This window comes from Populus nigra, chromosome 12 (assembly GCF_951802175.1).
Source record: "Populus nigra chromosome 12, ddPopNigr1.1, whole genome shotgun sequence".
In the NCBI taxonomy this organism is placed as follows: domain Eukaryota; kingdom Viridiplantae; phylum Streptophyta; class Magnoliopsida; order Malpighiales; family Salicaceae; genus Populus; species Populus nigra.
In genome coordinates this window covers 3856392-3881052 of record NC_084863.1, presented here as the reverse complement: position 1 = coordinate 3881052, position 24661 = coordinate 3856392, and the positions used below count along the sequence as shown (strand labels likewise).

General features: G+C 35.0%; 4 protein-coding genes across 4 annotated transcripts; 3 read left to right on the top strand and 1 right to left on the bottom strand.

The window, feature by feature from the left end:
* The first annotated feature begins 681 nt into the window (after positions 1 to 681).
* On the top strand, positions 682 to 1752 carry LOC133670243 (germin-like protein subfamily 1 member 14). The gene is made up of 2 exons (XM_062090765.1): positions 682 to 879; positions 1006 to 1752. The coding sequence occupies exons 1-2, from the start codon at positions 756 to 758 to the stop codon at positions 1557 to 1559; spliced, it is 678 nt and encodes a 225-aa protein (XP_061946749.1). The 5' UTR covers positions 682 to 755; the 3' UTR covers positions 1560 to 1752.
* Positions 1753 to 5895: 4143 nt separating this feature from the next.
* LOC133669378 (U-box domain-containing protein 9-like) lies at positions 5896 to 8807 on the bottom strand. The gene is made up of 3 exons (XM_062089481.1): positions 8613 to 8807; positions 7722 to 7811; positions 5896 to 6969 (listed from the first exon to the last, which is right to left on the bottom strand). Exons 1-3 carry the CDS (start codon positions 8805 to 8807, stop codon positions 5896 to 5898), a joined length of 1359 nt encoding a protein of 452 aa, XP_061945465.1.
* A 2499-nt stretch (positions 8808 to 11306) lies between these two features.
* Positions 11307 to 12362, top strand: LOC133670206 (germin-like protein subfamily 1 member 14). The gene is made up of 2 exons (XM_062090717.1): positions 11307 to 11500; positions 11627 to 12362. Exons 1-2 carry the CDS (start codon positions 11377 to 11379, stop codon positions 12178 to 12180), a joined length of 678 nt encoding a protein of 225 aa, XP_061946701.1. The 5' UTR covers positions 11307 to 11376; the 3' UTR covers positions 12181 to 12362.
* A 5566-nt stretch (positions 12363 to 17928) lies between these two features.
* LOC133668987 (germin-like protein subfamily 1 member 7) lies at positions 17929 to 18976 on the top strand. Its single transcript, XM_062089004.1, has 2 exons — positions 17929 to 18069; positions 18232 to 18976. The coding sequence occupies exons 1-2, from the start codon at positions 17949 to 17951 to the stop codon at positions 18774 to 18776; spliced, it is 666 nt and encodes a 221-aa protein (XP_061944988.1). The 5' UTR covers positions 17929 to 17948; the 3' UTR covers positions 18777 to 18976.
* The last annotated feature ends 5685 nt before the right edge of the window (positions 18977 to 24661 follow it).

The window sequence follows — 24661 nt, the reverse complement described above, 5'->3', positions numbered from 1 at the left end:
AAATATAGATCACATTCATCTACCAGCTAGACCAAATCTCTAAGAGAAGAATATGAATTTCAATAGCATATGGGAATTTATTTATTTATTATTTTATTTGGCTGAAGAGTCCATGTATTTAACAACAAAATTCCTGATTTTTTTTTATAGCGCGATAGAGGTTTAAAATCATCTTTCATCCCTATCCATTTCTAATTTCTATTGGATAATTAGATCAACTCCTATATTGAATAGTATATCGATTTATTAATTGGAGAATATTATGTCTATTATTTGCTTTCACTGAACCGTATACTTGGCTTGATTTGTATCCTTCGTATAGAAGTAATATGGTTTGACCTTTTCAATTACTCGTTAATTTGATGTGCAGTAAAAAACTTTTATAACATGGTTTGACCTTTGATTAGGCTGAGGTAGGAACGTGAAAAATTCTGATATATCATGATTATAAATTAATGGAAAAATGACCAGTTCCATTCCAAATGCACAAACTGTGCTGTTGTAAGCATAGAAATATATAATAGTGTGTAGTTGCTGCAGAATGGTTCTTCATGAGGGATAAAAAATAAGAAAAAGGGAATAAAGATAATCATTGCAGACTTGGCCAATCTCCATTGGCTTCCCTTGTGGAGAAAGCAATGCAGAGACTATTTCAATGATCACCATCTATAAATAATCTTGTTTCCCATGCAAGATTTCTCACCCCTCAACTCTAATACACTTTGAAGAATTAAGCTAGAGATAGCCTGATTACAATGAAAAGAGTTCATTTTCTTGCAACTTTTGTCTTTCTGGCTTTCGCTGCCTCATTTGCCTTTGCCTCCGACCCTAGTCCTCTACAGGATTTTTGTGTAGCCATCAATGATACTAAGGATGGTGGTATGCTATGTTACTATCTGAAATTCATGTTTTTTCTTAACAAACTTTTCTGATGAATTATCTGCAACATTGCTTTCTTTTGATTTGTACGAAGAACTTGATGCTAACATAAATTCTTTTATGCAGTGTTCGTGAATGGGAAATTCTGCAAGGACCCAAAGCTTGCCACAGCAAATGATTTCTTCTTTTCAGGGCTCAACATTGCCAGAAGCACCTCCAATCCAGTTGGCTCGGTGGTCACTCCAGCTAATGTTGCTCAAATTCCAGGGCTCAATACTCTTGGAATATCGCTGGTTCGCATTGATTATGCACCATACGGTGGCCTAAACCCACCACACACACACCCTCGTGCCACGGAGATCCTAACAGTCCTGGAGGGAACTCTCTATGTTGGCTTTGTCACATCGAACCCTGATAATCGTCTCATCACCAAAGTCCTAAACCCGGGAGATGTTTTCGTGTTCCCAGTTGGACTCATTCACTTCCAATTCAATGTGGGGAAAACCAAAGCTTCGGCCATTGCTGCCTTGAGCAGCCAGAACCCTGGTGTAATTACAATCGCAAATGCAGTCTTCGGATCCACTCCACCAATTAGATCTGATGTTCTCGCCAAGGCCTTCCAAGTGGACAAGAATATAGTGGACTATCTCCAGAAGCAATTCTGGTATGACAACAACTAGAAGAAAATCCTATTGGTAATATAAGCTGACTGGAGGCAATATTGCAGCATGCCATATTGATTGTGTTTGTTATCTTTTCCATTTGTTATGATTATTGTTCGTCTTTGTTGTTACTTAATAAAGAGCTGGATTGCTTGTTTTAAGCTCCATATTTGTTCTACTATTTGTTAATTAAAAGCTTCTATTTTCTTCATTTTTATCTTTTTTCGGTTAGGATGCACACAAAATTTACTGTTAATTCGAAAATGTAGTAAAATTTATAAGTGCATCAAGTTGAGAATAATTAGGAGGCTTAACCTATTGGTTAACTAGTTTTTTTTTTCTATATATATGTGTATGGCAATGTACAATAGTAATAATGAAGATTATAACACAAGAATATGACTAAAATATTTCTTATATAGTATGCCTATATATATACACACACACACATTCTATAATGTGCCCCCTCAAACTGAGGGTGGAGGATCGACCTGAAACTTGAATCGAAAATAAGTAAACAGAGTAGTTGGAAGCGGCTTAGTAAAAATATCGGCAAGTTGATCGTAAGAGGGGATAAACCGAATCTGAATCTCTTTCTTCGCAACCCTGTCTCGTACAAAATGATAATCAACCTCAACATGTTTAGTACGAGCATGAAAGATAGGATTTGCAGATAAGTAAGTAGCGCCTAGATTATCACACCAAATAGTAAGAGCAGAGTTAGAAAGAATATGCAGATCTCTTAATAGATACTGAAGCCAGATAACCTCAGTAGTGCCACCTGCCAATGCTTTATACTCAGCCTTGGTGGAGGAGCAAGCAACTGTGCGCTGCTTACCTGATTTCCATGAAACTGGTGTTTGACCAAAGAAGACAAGATAACCACCCGTAAACTTGCGATCATCAGTACTATCTGCCCAATTTGCATTTGTAAAACCATGTAGAGCAAATGAGGAACTGTGAGTGATATGTAAGCCATAGATGACCATACCTCATAGATAACGCAAAATGCGCTTAACAGCATCTCAATGAGAATCTGTAGGAGCATGCATAAACTGACAAAATCTGTTAACAGCAAAGCAGATGTCTGGTCTCGTAAAGGTGAGATATTGAAGAACACTCACAATTTGACGAAACCATATAGGGTCAGAAAACAATGGATCTGGCAGTATAGTGACTTTGAAAGTAGAGATAGGAGTATCAACTAATTTACAAGAGGTCATACCCGCTTGAGTGAGGATGTCAAGAATATATTTATACTGGCGTAACATCAAACCCATAGCAGTGGACTCAACCTCAATGTTCAAAAAATAGTGAATGATGCCTAAGTCACGAAGTTTGACTTTGAACTCAGTAATTGTATTAGGCGGTGAAGCATAGCAAAGTTGCTACCTGTAAGCAGAATGTCATCAACATAAACTAGAAGATAGAAGATATCAGCACCAACATACAAGATAAATAAGGAGGTGTCAAACTTGGAAGCATGAAAGCTAAAAGAAAGCAGAAAATCACTCAAACGAGTGTACCATGCCTATGAACACATGAGATGGAAGAGCAGAGTCAACAAAACTTGGAGGTTGTTTCATGTAGACCTCTTCGGCAAGAACACCATTGAGGAAGGCATTATGAAAATCAAAATGATGAATCTTCCAATTACGCGAGACCGTAATGGAGAAGACTAATCTGACTGTCGCTTGCTTAACAACTGGACTGAAAGTTTCGGAATAATCAATGCCTTTTTGTTGAGTAAAGCCTCTAGCAACCAAACGTGCCTTATACCACTCAATATTGTCATTCACACGATGTTTTATCCTATATACCCACCGACAACCAACAACATCATTGAAGGATGAAAAGGAACTAAGGACCAAGTGTTATTAGAACATAAGGCCTGAATTTCATCTCACATAGCACCATGCCATGCCTTGCTCATACTTGTTAGCATCAGAGAATGTAAGGGGCTCACAAGCAGGAGAAGACATTAGATGACAGTGAGGAGCAATAGAGGTGGCTGCAGATGCTGTGAGGAGTGCAGTTTTCAACAACTGAGGGCGAAGAACCATCAAATGCTGACAAGCAGTAGATCGAGGGGAAAAATAATCTGAATTGGGGAGCTACTGAAGAGGATAAGATGAAAGATCAATAAAGAGTTGTAGGCCTGCAGGAGAATTTGTTGAAGGACCAGAGCTTACAGCAGCAGATGTAGGAGAACCTACTGCAGAATTAGAGGTGGCTGTAGTGACAGACGTAGAACTATGCAACTTTAAAGGAGGTGAACTTGTTCCTGCATAATGATCATTATAAAAACATGCAGATGGTGATGTAGGGGTAGGGCCGGGTGCGGTGGTATAGTGGCAGGCAAGAGTGGGGAACAGTGGGGCTGTATGGGTGGGGCTGGAGGGGTAGCAAATATGCTAGGTGTGGTATTTTGCGGTTCAACAGGGATAAAATTTGGGGGGGGGGGGTAATCAAGGTGGGCAAGTGTGTGGACTGGGAAGGAGTGGCTGGTGGGTGGGCTATCTGTTCAGATTCTATAAAAGGAAACACACCTTCATAAAAACGAACATGACAGGAGACATATATACGTTGAGATGTGAAATCGAGATAACGATAACCAAGATGAGAGAAACTATAACCTAAGAACACACATGGAGATGAACAGAAATCCAACTTATGAGCATGATATGTTTGCAAAAATAGAAAACAAAGACACCTAAAAGTATGTAAAAAAATCATAATCAAAAGTATGATTAAACAGACATTCAAAATGAGATTGATTTTGGACGACAAGAGTAGGCATGCAATTCATAAGATATATTGAGTATTCAAACGTATAATTCCAAAATCATAACGAAGCACTACATTGGCCTAGGAGGGTAAGACCAGTTTCGACAATATGGTAATGGCGACGCTCAACTCTGCCATTTTGCTCATGTGTATGAGAACAAATTAAACTATGATGAATACCAATAGTTTGAAAGAAACCATTTAACTTACGATATTCACCACCCCCAATCAGTTTGAATAGCTTTAATTTTGCGGGAAAACTGACGCTCAACAAACACTTAAAAACATTGGATATAGAAAACACATCGGATTTTGCAACAAGAGGATAATACCATATATAATTTGTATACACATCAATAAATATAACAAAGTAACAAAAATCATTAGAGAAAAACATAGAAGCAGGACCCCAAACATCACTAAATATTAAATTAAGTGGGGTAGTAGTTTTGTGATCCTTAGGTTGCAATGACAAACCCGAAGACTTGCCAAGTGGACAAGTTTGACATTGAACAAGAGAGCGTCTAGAAGTACACATTATTTTATTTTTGGAAACTAACAAATTAAAAATATGGGAAGTAAGATGACCCAATCGACGATGTCATAGATCAACAGTTGCAGAGACGCAAGGAGACCAATAAGCTTGAGGAATGGTGGTGGCAGAAGATTCAGAAAGAATATATAAACCATTATTGCTCTGATCGGAAAGGAGCATTGCTTTAGTGGTGAGATCCTTTACATAAAACACATAGGTGTGAAATTCAAAACAAACATTATTATCACGATAAAATTTTGAACAGATAGCAATTGTTTGGTAATGTGAGGAACATGGAGAACGTTAGTGAATGTAAAGGTGCATGTAGGGGAATGTAATATGGTATGCTCAATATGAGATATGGAAAGACCCTTACCGTCACCAACATGCAAGCGATCATTACTAAGATAGGGTGCAAAATCGGTCAGAATTGCAAGATCAGGCGTAATATGTTGGTTTCCACTAGTGTTCGGGAACCAAGTAGGCCAGAAACGGTAGCAACACTTTTTACTCTCTCTCTCTCTATTCACATTTCATTCCTGCTCTTGAATCCTATACCACCGTCCAAATTTTGTCCAAATTTTAACTTAAGCCGCCGCTTAAAACCAAAATCATCCAGCAAAAGATATGTTTTCTTAGGTTATATGGTATTGCTGCCGACACTCTAAAAGGTGGTGGTGAAGGAACAATTCAGACCCTACAACTGCAATCACTAACTAGCCAGTCTCTGCGAATCACTTTCCAATCAGTTGGCATCAAAGGTACCAACTTGGTTTCAAGTGAAGACGGGAAAACAAATTGAAAAATTCAGAGGGAGGAAGATAAAGACAGGATGTAAGACCATATGATCTTTGCTCATGTGTTACCCATAGATGGGCCAAAACTTTCCTGGGACAGAATAGGAAAAATGTACCGACACTGAACTTTTTACAGTAAATGAGCTAACTGTTGGTCTGTAAAATTAGAGAGTGAAGGAAGGCAGGATGTACAAGAACTAATTGGCAATATCTTCGGACCAAGCGATTTATTTCGTCATAGAGTATGTATGATTGAAGCAGCTCCATTCAGTATCTTGAGAATGCCATTAGCTTTCCTCCTGGCTCTTGAAGTCCCATTCTCAGCAAGTATCGAAAGTGTAGCATTGGCCTTTTCCTCTTCCATGATGGCCCGCCATTTAGTGTGGTCATTTAGACAGATTGTATGTAAAATCGCAGCACAATTCTCCTTGTTGCGCTCAGAACTACTCTCCCTTATAATGTCAATTAAGCAAGGCACCGCACCAAGTAGCCCCATTTCCTCAACAGCCTCCTGTTGGCTAGTAAGTATTGCAAGAGTAGCCAACAACTCATCAACAAGGATGCAATCCATTATCTTTTTTAGGATTACCCTGACTGCCCCTTCTTGGACAGCCCTGACTCTATTCTCAAGGACACGACAAAGGTTGAAAATTGCCAATGCAGCATCCTTCATTGCCGGTGGATGCCCTTCTTCTAAAAGGCCAATTAGAGGTTCTAGAGCACCAGATTTTCCAATAATGAGCTTGTTTGAATCTAGGGCTGATAAGGAGAAGAGAGCAGCAGCAGCATTTCTTCTTGTTTCAATGGTTCCAGATCTTACAGATTCAACAAGCAGAGGGATGACATGTGGATTTTCTGCAAATAGCTGCTTATTATTTTCATGAATGGAGAGGTTGAAAATTGTTGTAATCAAATCTTCTAGCAGATCAGGGTGAGTGTTAGCTCTGCCTGATGATAGTGGATTGAGCAATTGAGAAATAGCATCGGTTGAGTCACTGAAAAGGGACCGAAATGATCGCATCCTTTTAGTTAGACGCCGAAGCTCCTTTGCAGCTTCTTTTTGATCAGAAAGGGAAGAGGACATCTTTTCAAGCAGTGACTTCAAATAGACTCTGTCAGCATCAGTATGCACATCATCATCAACTAGGGGCTTTGGTAGCTCAATTCCACGCTCCATGCACCACTTTGAAATCATTTCTTGCACCAAATGATTAGGGGTCAGGAAAGTATGAGAAATGACTTGCTGGGTCTGGGGACATGTTCTGTGCCCTTCATTTAGCAATCTTTGGATGAATGGTCGATCGTAGGTCTAGAAACCATCAAACATTTTAGTAAATGAGTAACTCGGTAGCCATCAAATCATAGAACAAATATGAAACCAGCTACTATACCACAGAAATTCAAGTAAAATGAACATGGACATGTACATTCCTCTTTCTACTTCTGCAAGGTCACCATCACAAATACAAATCAGTATTAATGCTCGAGAGCAGGGTTCAATTCCTAGTCCTAGTCTTTGAGGCAAACGGTTTAACAAAAATTATCAAGGTTGTATAAAGAATCAAAACTGGAGTTTCCTTTAGCTCTCATCTCAAAATCATGGAGGCAGACAATGATCAATAACCAACCAGATTTTCGCCCATAAATTTCTTTCTTTTTCCAATAAATTTGTTAACTGAAATCAAATATACAAAAAACCAAAGAAGAAAAGAAAACAAGAACCAATCGCATTATTTGAAAAATTTCAGTACTTGCAGAAATTCCATCAAAATAAAATCATGCAAATCCAAAGCCTCGGCAATTTTGAAGCAGAACCCAAAAAAGAATCTGTATGTGCAGAATACTTGAAAAATCTATTACACTCAAATTCCAACATCAAATTTAGCATTAAACTCTTAAAATAAATCCCCAGAGATAAAGAATTTCTTGCATGCACATTCGAATAGCATCCAAACCAATAACAATTCAACTTCATACAACTCTCAAAATCCAAAAGAAATATAGGAAAAGAAATCCCAAATGCATAAATAAAGTAAAGAAGACAAATTTTCTTGGTCTAACCTGTCCAGTAGCCAGGACAACAGGGTCATTCATTATCTTCTTTGAAATGGGACATATAAATTCTTCAGGGATAACTGTATTATCCACCACCTTCGAAAATTTCTCGAATTTCAATTCTTTCAAGACACTCAAAATCCTCATGGCCTCATCAGTAACCTCCACTCTATAATCCTCCTCGACAAGAATTGTCTTTACTAGTTTCTCCAATTCTTTCTTTAACTCTGTTTCCTTTGTCATTGTAACCTCCACCACCTTCGAAGATTTCTTGAATTTCAATTCTTTCAAGACACTCAAAATCCTCATGGCCTCATCAGTAACCTCCACTCTATAATCCTCCTCGACAAGAATTGTCTTTACTAGTTTCTCCAATTCTTTCTTCAACTCTGTTTCCTTTGTCATTGTAACCTCCACCACCTTCAAAGATTTCTTGAATTTCATTTCTTTCAAGACACTCAAAATCCTCATGGCCTCATCAGTAACCTCCACTCTATAATCCTCCTCGACAAGAATTGTCTTTACTAGTTTCTCCAATTCTTTCTTTAACTCTGTTTCCTTTGTCATTGTAACCTCCACCACCGTCGAAGATTTCTTGAATTTCAATTCTTTCAAGACACTCAAAATCCTCATGGCCTCATCAGTAACCTCCACTCTATAATCCTCCTCGACAAGAATTGTCTTTACTAGTTTCTCCAATTCTTTCTTCAACTCTGTTTCCTTTGTCATTGTAACCTCCACCACCTTCGAAGATTTCTTGAATTTCAATTCTTTCAAGACACTCAAAATCCTCATGGCCTCATCAGTAACCTCCACTCTATAATCCTCCTCGACAAGAATTGTCTTTACTAGTTTCTCCAATTCTTTCTTCAACTCTGTTTCCTTTGTCATTGTAACCTCCACCACCTTCGATGATTTCTTGAATTTCAATTCTTTCAAGACACTCAAAATCCTCATGGCCTCATCAGTAACCTCCACTCTATAATCCTCCTCGACAAGAATTGTCTTTACTAGTTTCTCCAATTCTTTCTTTAACTCTGTTTCCTTTGTCATTGTACGTGGCATAGTTTCAAGAACTCCAGCTTCAGCCATAAGAAAAAATGAACAAGAACGAAAGGAAGGAACTGATCAGATAGGATTTACGAGTGGAAAGAACTGAGAAAAGAAAGAATTATGCTTTGGGTGATTCATCAGTTTATTTCCCTCTTTCTTGCTCTCGTTTCTCACTTTCTTTCTCTCTTGCAGTTTCTTGTGCTGTGATTTCTCTCTTTAACCCCACTGTTCTTTGTTTATACACGGTGAAAAGGCTCAGAATTATGAGAAGGAATAGTTGGGTTACTTAACACTTGGACTTTTGAGAGGGATATATATAGTGCCCACCATTATTCTGTACAACCAATTATTTCTTGCCAAGCAAGCAGTTTTTCCTAAGCCTTGAACGACGTGGAAGCTTGCTTTGTACCCTCAAAATTTCAGAGTACTTAACAAGTCACAAGATTCTGATGGTACAATGTAAGACATCATTATAATTACCCTATAGTACTTTTTCAAACAATTATATATATATAAAAATACTAAAGAAATATTGCATTATATTTTTAAGAATATTATCTTTTATTCAAAGAAAATGACACTAATAGATTGTTTTTGCTCACCAAATATCAGATAGATGAAGCAGAATTTACCATAAAATATGGGAGGATTTTGCACCTTTTGAAAGCGCTGATATTACCATCACCTTTTGAGAGGGAAACATGTATCTTTCATTTAAGTCAATTATTTCAATTACTAGTCAATGATTAGGCTGCGGTAAGAACCTGAAGATTCTGACATATTATAATTAATGGACCTAGTTGAGCGAGAGAAAGTGAAAACATGGCAGAAACCTTGATTTCGAGCTATCTAAAAAGCATTAATTCAATTACTAGCCTCTATCTCTCTCTTGCATCACAAGTATATTATTATTGAATCTGACTTTGCTAATATCATTAGTTGGATGAATAATCCTAATAACAGACCAGTTGAGGGTTGCACCCTAATTTCATTTCGATCTCTCTAAATCATTTAAGTTCACTAGAGCACTCATTGTAAAAGAAATGTGAACTAAACTTATTGTAAAGAGAAACAGAGTTCAGTTTTATTCGGGTCTTGTATTGATTGAGAAAAGTTTTAATCTTTATGTGGGTATTGAGGGTTAAGTGTGTGGGGTAGTGGAGATAGTCAAAGAGGGAAAGTGGGTTTTGAAAGAGAGGAACCAGGCAGTTAAGAGAGTGAAGAAAGAGGGATTCTGGTGGCATATGGTGGATTGAAAGGGCAAGGAATAAAGCTAGCATATTCAGTGAAGAAAGTAGGCGAGGTGGTGCAGGCTATTTGATGGGCTTTCAGAGAAATAAACAAAAAGAGTAGAATTAGAGAACGCATGACTGAGTAAACTAATTGAATTATTCAAAATATTCATAAAACAATTAAGTTAAAATTAATTTTTAATTTTTTTAAATAATTTTAGTTAGAAAATTAAAAACATCAATTTGATTTTATAAACCAAAACCAAACCTAATTAAACTAAATTGATTGGAAAAAACACATTATAAATTAAAAAAGCTAAATGTTAAAAATTAAGGATCTATTAAATCAATGTTTATCAAAATAGTATAACCGAATCAAACAGATAAAATATACTCTTACTATTTTTATTCTAGACTAGAAATATTTTAATATAAATTCAATTTAAGTATAGTTGTATGGAGGATATGGTCAGAACTCTTGAAATTGAATCGAATATATTTATATATTAATTTTAATACCCTTAAAATGAGTTTTATAGTTAGAGACTAAATCCCTCAACAATGGATAAAAAAAATATTACTTTTGATGATAACTTTTATAATTTAAATGTTGATTAATAATATATAGATCACATTCATCTACCAACTAGACCAAATCTCTAAGAGAAGAATATGAATTTCAATAGCATATGGGAATTTATTTATTTATTATTTTATTTGGCTGAAGAGTCCATGTATTTAACAACAAAATTCCTGATTTTTTTTTATAGCGCGATAGAGGTTTAAAATCATCTTTCATCCCTATCCATTTCTAATTTCTAATTGGATAATTAGATCAACTCCTATATTGAATAGTATATCGATTTATTAATTGGAGAATATTATGTCTATTATTTGCTTTCACTGAACTGTATACTTGGCTTGATTTGTATCCTTCGTATAGAATTACTATGGTTCGACCTTTTCAATTACTCGTTAATTTGATGTACAGTAAAAAACTTTTATAACATGGTTTGACCTTTGATTAGGCTGCGGTGGGAACGTGAAAAATTCTGTCATATCATGATTATAAATTAACGGTAAAATGACCAGTTCCATTCCAAATGCACAAACTGTGCTGTTGTAAGCATAGAAATATATAATAGTGTGTAGTTGCTGCAGAATGGTTCTTCATGAGGGATAAAAAATAAGAAAAAGGGAATAAAGATAATCATTGCAGACTTGGCCAATCTCCATTGGCTTCCCTTGTGGAGAAAGCAATGCAGAGACTATTTCAATGATCACCATCTATAAATAATCTTGTTTCCCATGCAAGATTTCTCACCCCTCAACTCTAATACACTTTGAAGAATTAAGCTAGAGATAGCCTGATTACAATGAAAAGAGTTCATTTTCTTGGAACTTTTGTCTTTCTGGCTTTCGCTGCCTCGTTTGCCTTTGCCTCCGACCCTAGTCCTCTACAGGATTTTTGTGTAGCCATCAATGATACTAAGGATGGTGGTATGCTATGTTACTATCTGAAATTCATGTTTTTTCTTAACAAACTTTTCTGATGAATTATCTGCAACATTGCTTTCTTTTGATTTGTACGAAGAACTTGATGCTAACATAAATTCTTTCATGCAGTGTTCGTGAATGGGAAATTCTGCAAGGACCCAAAGCTTGCCACAGCAAATGATTTCTTCTTTTCAGGGCTCAACATTGCCAGAAGCACCTCCAATCCAGTTGGCTCGGTGGTCACTCCAGCTAATGTTGCTCAAATTCCAGGGCTTAATACTCTTGGAATATCGCTGGTTCGCATTGATTATGCACCATACGGTGGCCTAAACCCACCACACACTCACCCTCGTGCCACGGAGATCCTAACAGTCCTGGAGGGAACTCTCTATGTTGGCTTTGTCACATCGAACCCTGATAATCGTCTCATCACCAAAGTCCTAAACCCAGGAGATGTTTTCGTGTTCCCAGTTGGACTCATTCACTTCCAATTCAATGTGGGGAAAACCAAAGCTTCGGCCATTGCTGCCTTGAGCAGCCAGAACCCTGGTGTAATTACAATCGCAAATGCAGTCTTCGGATCCACTCCACCAATTAGATCTGATGTTCTCGCCAAGGCCTTCCAAGTGGACAACAAAATAGTGGACTATCTCCAGAAGCAATTCTGGTACGACAACAATTAGAAGAAAATCCTATTGGTAATATAAGCTGACTGGAGGCAATATTGCAGCATACCATATATATTGATTGTGTTCGTTATCTTTTCCATTTGTTGTCACTTAATAAGGAGCTGGATTGCCTGTTTTAAGCTCCATATTTAGCACTACTATTTGTTAATTAAAAGCTTCTATTTTCTTCCTTTTTATCTTTTTTTCGGTTTGGACGCACACAAAATTTACTGTTAATTCGAAAATGGATTCAAATTTATTGGGGCACCCCAAGTCTACCTGACAAAGTATTATCAGTGATGCGCTTGAGCACGACAACCTGTGTTTCTTTTGAGACATATGGGTGAAAGCTAGAAAAGAATAGTATGTAAGATGTGATGTACATGATTAAGACAATGAGCTCTTAAATAGTTTAAGAAATATTAATATTAAAATTGTATTGGTCAATTTAAAAAGTAGTGTTTAACACTTAATTGATATATGATATAATATAAAGTGTTTATTAAAGAAACTAGTTCTCTCTTTGTTTATGTTTATAATTAGAGAATTGGTTACATGTTGTATCTAAACATTAAGTTTAGGAACTCATGTTGTCCATTAAAAAATTAGTGTTTTTCCACTTTTTATGTTATTTCTTAAATGATTTCTAAACAACAAGTTCAAGCAATTCGAAACACATCCGTGTTAACCTTATCCACAATGACAATATCAAGACGTTTAATGATGTTACTCGTCATGTCGAGTTTGAAGAAGATCAACTTCACGCTGATAATCCTGTAAACGAGGCTTTCAAATCTAAGACTAAGATGCGTGGAGTATATGACTCTAAATATAAAAAGGGTAAGAGTAAGGGTTCCACATATGGCAAGAGAGGAATAGAAGCAAGTAGTAGTGGACATAAGGGCAAGCATAGGAAACACGGCGGTAAGAAAAGCAAGAACGTGAATTGTTTCAATTGTGGTAAACCTGGTCACTTTGCTCATGATTCCACTAAGCCAAAGGTAATGTTTAACCACAGTCATCCTTCTAACTTATACTTTAGCAGATGTTCAATGCTTGCTAAATCTATTCCTTTTGGACCTTAGACTCGAGCAACCGACCACATAGCAAAGGATCAAACAACCTTTGTGGAATTTCATCGAATTTCATCGAATTTCAAAGGAAAGTAGATACATATACATGGGGAATAATGTTTATGTTGCTGTGCTTGGGATCAGTACCTGTAAACCGGATTTACAAGGCGGTCACACACTTTATCTTCATGATTTACTCTACGCTCTAAAAGTTCAACAGAATCTTGTGTTTGTTCTTGCTTTACTACAATTGGGCTTTAATATTGCGTTTTTTGGTTGTTGGTAATATTTTTTATGGTTTTGGTTTTGTATTAAATATTTTTATGGTGTTAAACACCATTAATGTATCTATTAATGATGATGCTTCTTTATGTTGTTCAAAATTCCAACACTACTAATAATAGTGATATCATAACTTGGCAACCTAGATTAGGACACATTGGGCAAGACCGATTATATAATTAGACAAGAGCTGGTCTTTTAGGATCACTTACCAAAGAGGGATTGCCTGTTTATGAGTATTGCCTTATTGAAAAAGCAACTAGATTACCATTTGACAAAGCTAAAAGAGCTAATAGTCCATTCAACTAATTTATTCAAATGTTTATGGCCCAATAAATGTGAGGGCAAGACATGGAGGAAATTATTTCATCACATTTATAATATAATTTGTTAAAGTATGTCAATAGACTTAGATTGACTCACTCACATGAGCAATCACCTCTAACACTTGTAAAGTGAGTAGAGATAAGACTAATTGAGTTTTAATGCTCAATAAGTGACTTGGGCACACTAGAAACAATTTTAACTCAAAGTAATTATTAAAATGTCATCTTAGTTAGGACCATGGTGAGGTTCTTAAATAAAAGAATCAACATGAATGAATTCCCACAATTCATGTGTCTATTATGATTAAAGCCGAGTATGAAATTATTCATTTGCCACTAATGACAATGAGCAAATGAGAATTTCTGATTTAAAGTTCATGTTTTTAGCAACAAGATTAAAACTTGTATGATGTATTTCCTCTAATAAGGAGAGCAATGACATGCACTCTGTCTTTAGAAAAGAAAAGAGTAAGCTCCAGTATAGCATGTATTACAAGAATGGATCCCTGCTTCTTTATTATGTGAATCCTGAAGATCATATCTAAGATCTCAAAATCTTACCCTTTGTGACTTTTCAGTATATCAAGAGGTGATTTATAAATGATCGCTACTTTAGGAGTATATCCTATGGTTATGGAATGATTCAACTTAAAGGAATACTCTTAGGAAGGCGAGTTAATTCAGATCTGATTGATATGAGTGCAAAAGAAAAGGTAATTTTAGTTACACACCTATTACTTGTATTCACCAACCGAGATTATATCACTTGAATAAATTTGATATGATTTAGAATACTTGTAATTGTAAGAATGGATTGAGTATGAAATTCTCGAGGGATTGAATTATATCAAGTCAAGTGTAACTAAAAATGCTTGGGGTATATTACTACACTTTAAGGAATAATTAATTATGAGGTTGATGTCTCATATATGACTTGTATTAGGTTTATATATTAGAGCTCCGTTCACTGTATGCTTCAAGTCGCACGGTCTGTTCATCAAGTATGAAATTCTTGTGCAAGTTTGAAAAATAATGTATTAGATAGATTTAGTCCTTCGTGGGCGAATGAGATACGTTGGTTATTGGGTTAGGCCTGGTCCGCCCATAAAGGATGAGCCTGATCCAAGTATTTAGAGGAGTTACCAAAGGAAGTAACTGTTTCATTTACTTACATATATAAGGACATAACTCATATGAAAATAAGAGTTTAGGTTGAAAGAATATAGTTCTCTCTTTCTCTTTTCCTATCTTTCAAGGTAGTATAACATGCAGAAGTTAGGACATGTCAATTTTCTGGTGTCCTAAACCGAGAGGTTTCATCATGGACTTTGCAGCATAAAAGTTCTTTTTCAGCCTGTTCCCTTCAGGTAAAATGCTTCTCGCCCATTCAATAATTTTATCATAACCGGCCTCACTCAACCCATGATCTGACTTGATGGTGAACACCTGTTCTATGGCTGATAATTTACTGTGGTCTATGCAAACATCCTATAATGGTTCATCAAAATCTTTCAACAGATCAAAAAACCTAGCTGCATCTGCATTAGGTTCTTCTTCTACGATTGGACATTGACTGACATTACCTTAATTCATTCTCATTGCATCTATAACTATATTCCTGCAATGATTATTGTTGTCATTTGCAACTTCATGCACATTGCTAGCACTAAAAGTTGACCCAGCCACCCTTTCTCCCTTGCTCTTATTACAAACAAATAGTTCTCCGTATGCATACCAGCACAGGTAATTCTCTATAAACCCTTTGACATCTGGATACAGATACTTTTTATTTTGACACTTCCTGCATGGACACCTAATACCGCCTCCAGTAAAATTCCTGGGAATAGATGTTGCGAAATTAATAAAACCCTGAACCCTGTTAAAATAATCCATCCTTGACAATCCTTGGTGTGAATCTCGATACATCCATGAACGATCATCCATGACTTCTATCGAACCTCTATAAAATTATGATGACAACATGTATTAATTAACTATGTTAGGTAAATTAATTTGCAAAAATATTGGTTTACCTCAAGATTATCCAACAAACTAATTAAAACTTCTCATAAATATTCATTATGAATTATCAACGTTCATACAAATTTATACATATAAATTTACGAAAATTACAACTGTACAATAGCATTGATAAAATTTAAAACGGACCCGTTAAACAAGCTATTAATTATTTCACCACAACACATGTAATTCAGTAATTCAACAAAGTTTTAACAATTTACAAACAAATATAATTTTACAAAATCTAAAACAAACCGTAACTAGTATAAAATTATACATTCATACTACAAGTTTGTTTGAGAAATAACAATAAAACATGTACATACACTAACAAAATACATATAAAAAAACCAATAAAATTGACATTAAAATGTTAAAATTAAAAAAGATAGATTTACGAACAAAAAATGATAAAATCCACAATAAATCAGAACACGGATGTTGTGACCACAAAACTTAAAGAAATATGACTTGTGCTGAGAATAGAGGGATTTTTGGGGTGAGGGGGTTGTTTGTAGTTTGGGAAGGGAGAGTTGGGATGGGAAAGAAGAAGGAGAAATAGGGGAGGAGACAGTCGGCAGACTTGTGATATATTAACTTTTGCCGATGGAATCACCGACAGACTCATACTGTTAGTGGTTCCGTCAGTAATTTTGATGGTGAATTTGTAATGTCACTGTACAGAGATCCCGGTTTGAATCCCTCGATAATTCTGTCGATAAAATCGCTCACAAAAACTTCCATGTTAGCTAACCACCTTTTTAAAATATATATATATATATATATATATATATATATATATATATATATATATATATATATATATATATATTCCGTCTGTAATTTCGTCGGTATATACCGATCGCATTACTTCGTCAATACATACCGACCAACTTACAAACGGAATAGTATCCGTCAGTATTTATCTTCACAATGTACCGATAAAATTATTTCTTCGGTAATTTTGTTGGTTTTAGGCGAATTTTTAGTAGTTTTCTCCTTGTTTCTATACAGCGGCAACAGCAGCTCCAGCAAACTGACAATCGCCACCATTTAGTTTCTTTCTTCTCTAACACTGGCACGTCAGACCGGGGACGCCAGCTGCACCACTGCTGCACCAAGTAAACACCTTCTTCTCCCCCCCGCAATTTTTTATGTATTAACTTTTGTAAATAAAATAACGCTCATCAATACAACGGGTTATTGAAAGAAAATAAGGAATAAACATCCAAACAAACATAGATTTTCAATAAAAACGGATCCACAGTAACAAGATCAAATGCAGTAATCTCTTGCTGCCTATGGACAATATTAGACCTAACTAGGTTTTTGTGGGACCATGTAGCGACTTCTCCATATTCAAATAACATTTATAAAAATCACAGGAAAAATCAGCGACGATTAAACTTACATACACGAAAATCATCTGAAACTTCCATTGAATTAACTACCCCAGGACCATAAACATTTTGCAACCAAACAATCTTTAGCTCTCGACCAACTCCCACATTTTCACCAGAGTTCTTTAATAAAGCAGGCATTACACCCAGTCCTGAAACTTTTGGTAAAAAAAACTTTTGGTAAAAAAAGAGACAATTAAATCTAAGAATAATCAACGACGATTAACCTTATATCCATTTAAAATCATCTGAAACTTCCATTGAAGTAACTACCCCAGGACCATAAACATTTTGTCACCTAACAATCTTTAGTTCTCGACCTACTCTGATATTTTCACCAGATATCTTCAACAAAGCCTGGTGACACGAGGCACTAGTCCTGTTAACTTAAAGGAAAAGTATCATGCTGGAAACAGTCTTATCAAGAAAATATTGGCATGTGATTGATATTGTCAAGTTTTTTGAATCTATGGAGGAATTCATGAGTGATTTCTACTATCTTGTCAATCGGTTTCATCATTGCACTCAAAGAACGTGCAACTACTACAGACTGGAGCAAGTCTTCGTCGGCTTCATTTAGAGATAACGTCGACCAATTCAATGACTCTAATCTATAAATAACCTAGCATCCATGCAAGATATCTCACCCATCTCCTTAAGAAAAATCAGCGTGGAATCTAATGGAAGGGCTAAAGTTTGTACTAGTTTTTGTCCTCTTGGCTCTGGCTTCTTCATTTGCCTCTGCCTTCGATCCTAGTCCTCTTCAGGACTTCTGTGTAGCAGTGGATGAAACCGATGGTGGTATGCGCTCTTGAAGTATTTCGTTAAGAGTTACATGATAGTATTGCACTGAAAATATCATGCATCCTGCATATGTTTTATTATTCCTTTACTTTCCGACATGTTCAATATTCTCTATTAATTGATGACATTTTAAGGGTATCGAATGTCTTTCTCATGCAGTGTTTGTGAATGGCAAATTCTGCAAGGACCCAAAGGATGTTACTGAAAAGGATTTCTTCTCTTCTGGACTCAACATTCCAGGGGACACTTCCGGTCGTCTTGGTTCAAATGTCACTGCTGTCAATATTGAAAAAATTCCAGGACTCAACACTCTTGGCATATCCTTAGCTCGCATTGATTTCGCTCCATATGGCCTGAACCCACCCCACACTCACCCTCGCGCCACTGAGATCATAGTAGTTGTGGAGGGTACGCTCTATGTTGGCTTTGTTACGTCAAACTTGGCTAACGGAGATAATCGCCTAATCACCAAAGCCTTAAAACCTGGAGATGTTTTTGTGTTTCCAATTGGACTCATTCATTTCCAATTCAATATGGGAAAAGCGAAAGCGCTTGCTTTCGCCGGCTTAAGCAGCCAGAACCCTGGTGTGATTACAATTGCGAATGCGGTGTTTGGATCGGATCCACCCATTAATCCTGATGTCCTCGCCAAGGCCTTCCAACTGGACAAGAAGATAGTCGACTATCTTCAGAAAGCATTCTAGTCGAACAAGAACAAGACATGGAGCAGTAGCCCTGCGATTTCTGATTATATTTGACATGTTCTCATCCTTATTTCCTCTGTCGTATCTGTTTTCATAAATAAAGAGGTTGCTGAACCTGGATGTTATGCTTATTCCATAATAATATAGAATGCGTTATCATTTACTTTACAAAATATTTTTATTTTATAGACTTTATATTTACTCTAGATTTATTAATTAAATACTAGATTCATTAATCATATATAAAATAATATTAAAAATAAAAAATCTTAAGCGTAAATAATTGCATAATTTTGGATTCCTAGTTTCTTTTAACTATTAGGTGAAAAGTCTTCTTTTTTCTTTTTCTCCTTTAAATTTTGGAGGTACCAATATGTGTCGGGTAATGACAACATGACGACTCCATTAGGTATACTAAGGTTGAGGTTGTGTGCATGTGTTTTCTTGTCAATTTATTTCTAAGCATTTATTTTATTTTACTTTTTCTATTATTTATTGTGTTTATTTTAATTTGCTATATTGAATGTGCATGCATTTTATTTTTCAAGTTCTTACACACTTCACAAAAACCAATAAAAAGCTTTGGGCTCGTCACTTTTTAGGATTAAACAGGAAGATTTAGATGATGAGTGTGACTTGTATCCATTAATACTCGCTTAAACTTTCACTTAAATTGAAACTCGCCCTATACTCAAGGTATCATAGAGTTACTCCTATGCCGTATTGCATAAGGTTAAAAGCCAGAGTTACTCCCTAGTAATTCGTGTAATCAAGAAAAACCTTAAAAAAATCTTTTGGGATAAAGAAGCCGAGCCAAACCCTTTATAAATTAGATCATATCCATAGGATTGACCGCTTAATAAGACTCGAATAGTAAGATGACATATACATATTTGTTTATACAATGATCTTATGAATTTCTATAAAAAAAAACAGAGAGATTTCATCTATTTTAATGTTAATACCAAAAAAAATTCATTGATTTTTTCCTTTTAACATTTTTTTATATTAATCTCTAAAAATAGATATTTCATTGATTTTTTATTGTTGATGAAAAGTTTTCATGTTAATCCATAAAATAAAAGAATTCATCAAGCTATAAGACTTTTGACAAAAAGTTGTGATATTAATTCCTGAAAAATAAAAGATTTTGTTGAAACTTTTTCTAAAACATTGCTGAAATAACAAACTCATCATTTTATTTTTTATTTCAAAAACATATGAAGCAACCACGTATTCAAGACCAATAAACTAATAATTTTCAGCATATATTTCAGCATACGAAGTAAAATTCTATATGTAATCAACTAATTAACTATGAAGCAAATTTATTAACAATTTCTTATTTATACTAAAGTCAATTATTCATGTATCTAATACTATATCCCTTCATCATATAATGCTCATGATTGACTATGATGCATATTTATTAATAATTTCTTACTTACACTAAAGTCAATCATTCATTCATGTATCTAATATTATATCTCTGTGCTCATGTTTTTATTGGACAATGCCTTGGTAAGAGAATTTACACGATTATATATCTTCAAAGCAATGAAGGAAAAGATGATTAACATGCTCAATATTTTCCTCACAAAAGGACACACTGCTTGGCTTTGTCTTGTACAAATTAAAATGTTAATATGACCAAGACTGTTGTAACGAAAACTAATCTTATCAAAACCAATAACTCTGCCATATGACGACAGAACCTTGTTGATGCTAGTTACATTCAAACAAATATTGGTAGGTCAGTGACCTCATGCCAGGCAAACCAATCAATAGGACCATCCATCACAATGCAAGGTCTTAATTCATCAAAGTAAAATGATATGGTCGTAATTGCAATAATGATTATTCTGAGCACTTAGATGTGGATATGTTATAATACATAAGAATTTACCAGATTATACGGATTACTTGATAGATGCATTTATGGACAGACTGGGGATGGACATTAATTTTTTTCACAAATCACCTAGCTAGCCAATGAGTCTCCTATTTTTATGGATTTCAAAAAAAAAATGTGAATCGTCAAGTCGACAGGTCTTTTATTTTTAGGGACCGACGTTGATTTTTTCATAAATAATTAGAAAATAAATTAAAATAAATCATGAATAAACTCATAAAATAATTAAGATAGTTGATGTCATGAAAATGTATTTAAGAAAAACCATATAGTAAATGTAACATTTTGTTTGGAAGGATGTGGTAAGGATGTCGACGTCTATATTTTCCTTTAAGCATAAATAATTCTTTACTTGAATCTCTAGAATTATTGCATAATTTAGGATTCCTAGTTTTCTTTAACTATTATGAGGAAAGTCTATTTTTATTCATTTTTTCTTTTAATTTTTGGAGGTACCAATTTATGTCAGGTAATGACAGCTTAGCAACTCCATAGGGTATACCAAGGTTGAGGCTATGTGCATGTGTTTTCTTGTCAATTTATTTCTAAGAATTTATTTAATTTAATTTTATCTATTATTTATTGTGTTTATTTTAATATGGTAGATTGAATGTGCTTGCATTTTATTTTTCAAGTTTTCACACACGTCATAAAAACCAATAAAAAGCTTTGGGCTTTAGCTCATACTGTTTAGGATTAAATGGGAAGATTTATGGAAAAATGTTGGGTGTCACAACCCACTTTTAGATTATTCCCAGATTCATTTTTTCCAACCTAAAAAAAAAAAATGGGACACGACACAGTGTCGTTTTGAACAGCACTGTGCTACTTCTTCTTCCCCTGGACGCGCAGAGGCAAGGGAAGAAGAGTTTTGTTCCCCTGTATTTTCCTGCTCCCTCTCTCTCCCAAGACCTGAAAAACCAACAAGACACACACCCCTTGAACTGCCAAGACAAAATTACAGAGGAGACAAGTCCTGCAGGCGGCTCTGGGGGGGCTGCCCAATGGCCGCTGGCCACCCTACCCCTGTGGTAGTAGCCCTCTCTCTCCTTTTTCACCCTTATAAATAGCAGGGGAAAGAGAGCAAATGGGGGGGAATTTTGAGGAGATATTGGAGGAAAGAAACGAAAAAACCAAAGAGGGGATATTGGAGAGAAAACAGAGAAAGACGGGGGGAGGATGAGAGATTGAAGGAAGAATTGATTGAGATACATAAGGGAGAAAGAGAAGAAAAACAGAGAGCAAAAACATAGAAAAAGAAAAGGAGAATGAAGAAGATTAAATGAAAAAAGAAGGAATAGCCAGAACAAAGAAACAGAAAAGAAAAGAAAAAAGAAGGAAATGAGGGAAAACAGAAGGGATAGAAGAGAGAAACCAAAAAAAAAAGAGAAGCAAAGGAAAACAGGGGAGAACAGAGGAGAGAGAGAGAGAGAGAGAAGAGAAATAGAAGCAAAACATACCAGAAAAAGAGAAGACACAAGGATGATGGGAATGAAACAAGGACGATAGGGGAAAAAGCAATCAAAACAGAAGGAGATAAGGAAAAACAAAGGCTTGAACCTCTACACAAGGAAGAAGAAGAACAGTTACTGCCGTAACAACCACCATCATTTTTTTTGCCATCTCAAACCACCGCCAATAAAAGCGAACACGCTCCTTCACTCCATGTAATCTTCTCTCCTTCTCTAATCCGTCTTACTGGTTTGTTTCATTTGCATGCAGAACGTGAGCAATTCACATTCTGTAGCGAATGAAATATAATTAGTCAGTTACCATGTTATAATTAACTGGTTACTCTGCTCAACATAGTAACCAGCTATCTTCTCGGGCTGGACTTTAGTAGTGTAGTCCACACGACTGGGCCGAGTCCAGCTTGGTAGAAAGAAGGTTTTCTTTTTGGGCCGAGTCCGGCCTCGCTAAAAAAATTCAAAAATCCTTTTAAAAAAATTTTGGTTTTTCCGTATATTTTTTTTAATATTAGTTTGTATTTCTATATTGTAAGGATACAAATCCGGTATTAAAATGCTCAGTTTTCATCGAAACATTGCAAAAATTATGAAACAAAAAAAAATTGTTTTCATGCATACGATCAAGTTTCAAAAAAATCATATCCTATTTTCATACGATAAAATATTAAAAATATGTGTTAGCAAGCATTTTGACTTTAATAACTAGTTTATTAAAGTCATGAGAACCAGGCCAACATTTCAAAAATTTCAAAAAAAATATTTTGTTTTCTTTTAATATTTGAGATTAAGAACTTACATGTAAGACGTACTCTTAATATTAAAATTAATTTCTTTGATTGACATCAGAATGGTTAGGTTTCACCTTATAAGATAAGACCTCCTTACCAAGAAAAACTTTTTTTAAAACCATAGACAGACCAACAATTAGAAAACACGACAAGACCTTAGTTTTTTATCAGACAATTAAACAATGCAGCTTACCATAGGTAGGGCGTATTTGAGGTGCTAATATCTTTTCTTTACACAACCAGTCCCCGTGCCCGATCTTTTAGACCAGTTAGGTTCTTAGTGATCAAAATACTAGGTGGCAACTCTCATTTCTGCTTTTCACTGATAAAATACAAGAATTTCTTATCTCCCCATATTTACCAGATAGATACTTACGAGAGTGGACAATTTCCCCGCAACACCGCACACATGCGACATTGGGGAATTTCTACTTTCCTAGAAAGTTTCGTCATCAGTTGAGCTTATTTTCATGTTCTAATTGGGGTCATTTTAAGTTTTTTGTGCGCACCATCAATTATATAATTTTAAACCTTTAACCAGTTCTAATAGATGTTTGAAATATTAAAATGTTTTTTAGTGATTTCCATAGAAACTTCACAACTGCAAGTTCAAAGATAACTCGAACGATTGAAAAAAAAAAGTTTGTTAAAAAAATTCTAAAGTAAATATCTTTTTTAAAAAAATATTATGATGATAACATATTGAATCGATCAGCGTCAATCCAAGTTAACATATAAAATCTACAACTTAGATTATGAAACCTTGATAACCTCAAAGAAAGCTAAAAAAAAATTATATTGAAGCTCAATTTTCAATCAACTCAATAGTGATGATTGAAATTGAAAAAAAATCAATCAAAAAAAGGATATAAAAACCAAGTCAACCAGGGTTAACCTCCTAAGACTAGATCATGAATTCAGGATAACACAATAGAAAGCAAATCAAAAAACAAACTATAAAGTTGAATTCTCAATCAGTCCACAATTAAAGGATGAAATTGACAAAAAAATGAATTAAAAAAACAAAACCTGATTTAACATGCCAAGCCATTGACTAAAATCATAACATTAGGATAACCTCATAGAAAGCAAACAAAAATAAATTATGAAGCTTAATTTTCAATCAACCTAAAAGGTGAAGGATAAAATTAAAAAAAAAACTCATTTATAAATAGAACCAAAAAAACTCAATTCAACAAAGTTAACCTATAAAACTCGTGACTTGTGTCATGAGATTGAGATAACCTTATAAAAAACAAAACAAAATAAATTATGAAGAATAATCCATAATAAATCCAATGTTAAAGGATGAAATTGAAAAAAAAATATTTTTCTAATGAACAATACTTTATAAGGATGAGAATAACGATTTTCTCTCCTCAATTAGTTCTTGTTAATGTTTTAGATGGAAGAAGAAAAATCATAGTGACCTACTAGATTTGTGTCTTATGCTATGCCATGGGCTGAACCAAATTTTACTTTTTTTTATGTAAAGAAAAGAATATTCATGTATTGCTAACACATTTTAAAACATGAAGAAAAATTTGTGACTCGGATCATAGATTCAAATGAATTAATTAAGGAGGTTTAATTTGATTATATGAGAAAAAACAACCAATGACAGTAGACGATTCAATTTTTAAAAAAAAAGATGACCATGATAACCTGCATAAAAAGAATGCTTGTCAATTTCTAAAAAGATATCTATCAAAGATT

Bases quoted from the DNA above. Each gene is read 5' to 3' on its own strand.
- LOC133670243 (XM_062090765.1), top strand. From the start codon at position 756: ATGAAAAGAGTTCATTTTCTTGCAACTTTTGTCTTTCTGGCTTTCGCT. The intron at 880-1,005 runs GTATGCTATGTT...TCTTTTATGCAG, and splicing joins CAATGATACTAAGGATGGTG to TGTTCGTGAATGGGAAATTC.
- LOC133669378 (XM_062089481.1), bottom strand. From the start codon at position 8,807: ATGGCTGAAGCTGGAGTTCTTGAAACTATGCCACGTACAATGACAAAG. The intron at 7,812-8,612 runs GTTACAATGACA...AAATTTTCGAAG, and splicing joins AATCATCGAAGGTGGTGGAG to GTGGTGGATAATACAGTTAT. The intron at 6,970-7,721 runs GTTAGACCAAGA...GATGGTTTCTAG, and splicing joins TTGTCCTGGCTACTGGACAG to ACCTACGATCGACCATTCAT.
- LOC133670206 (XM_062090717.1), top strand. From the start codon at position 11,377: ATGAAAAGAGTTCATTTTCTTGGAACTTTTGTCTTTCTGGCTTTCGCT. The intron at 11,501-11,626 runs GTATGCTATGTT...TCTTTCATGCAG, and splicing joins CAATGATACTAAGGATGGTG to TGTTCGTGAATGGGAAATTC.
- LOC133668987 (XM_062089004.1), top strand. From the start codon at position 17,949: ATGGAAGGGCTAAAGTTTGTACTAGTTTTTGTCCTCTTGGCTCTGGCT. The intron at 18,070-18,231 runs GTATGCGCTCTT...TTTCTCATGCAG, and splicing joins AGTGGATGAAACCGATGGTG to TGTTTGTGAATGGCAAATTC.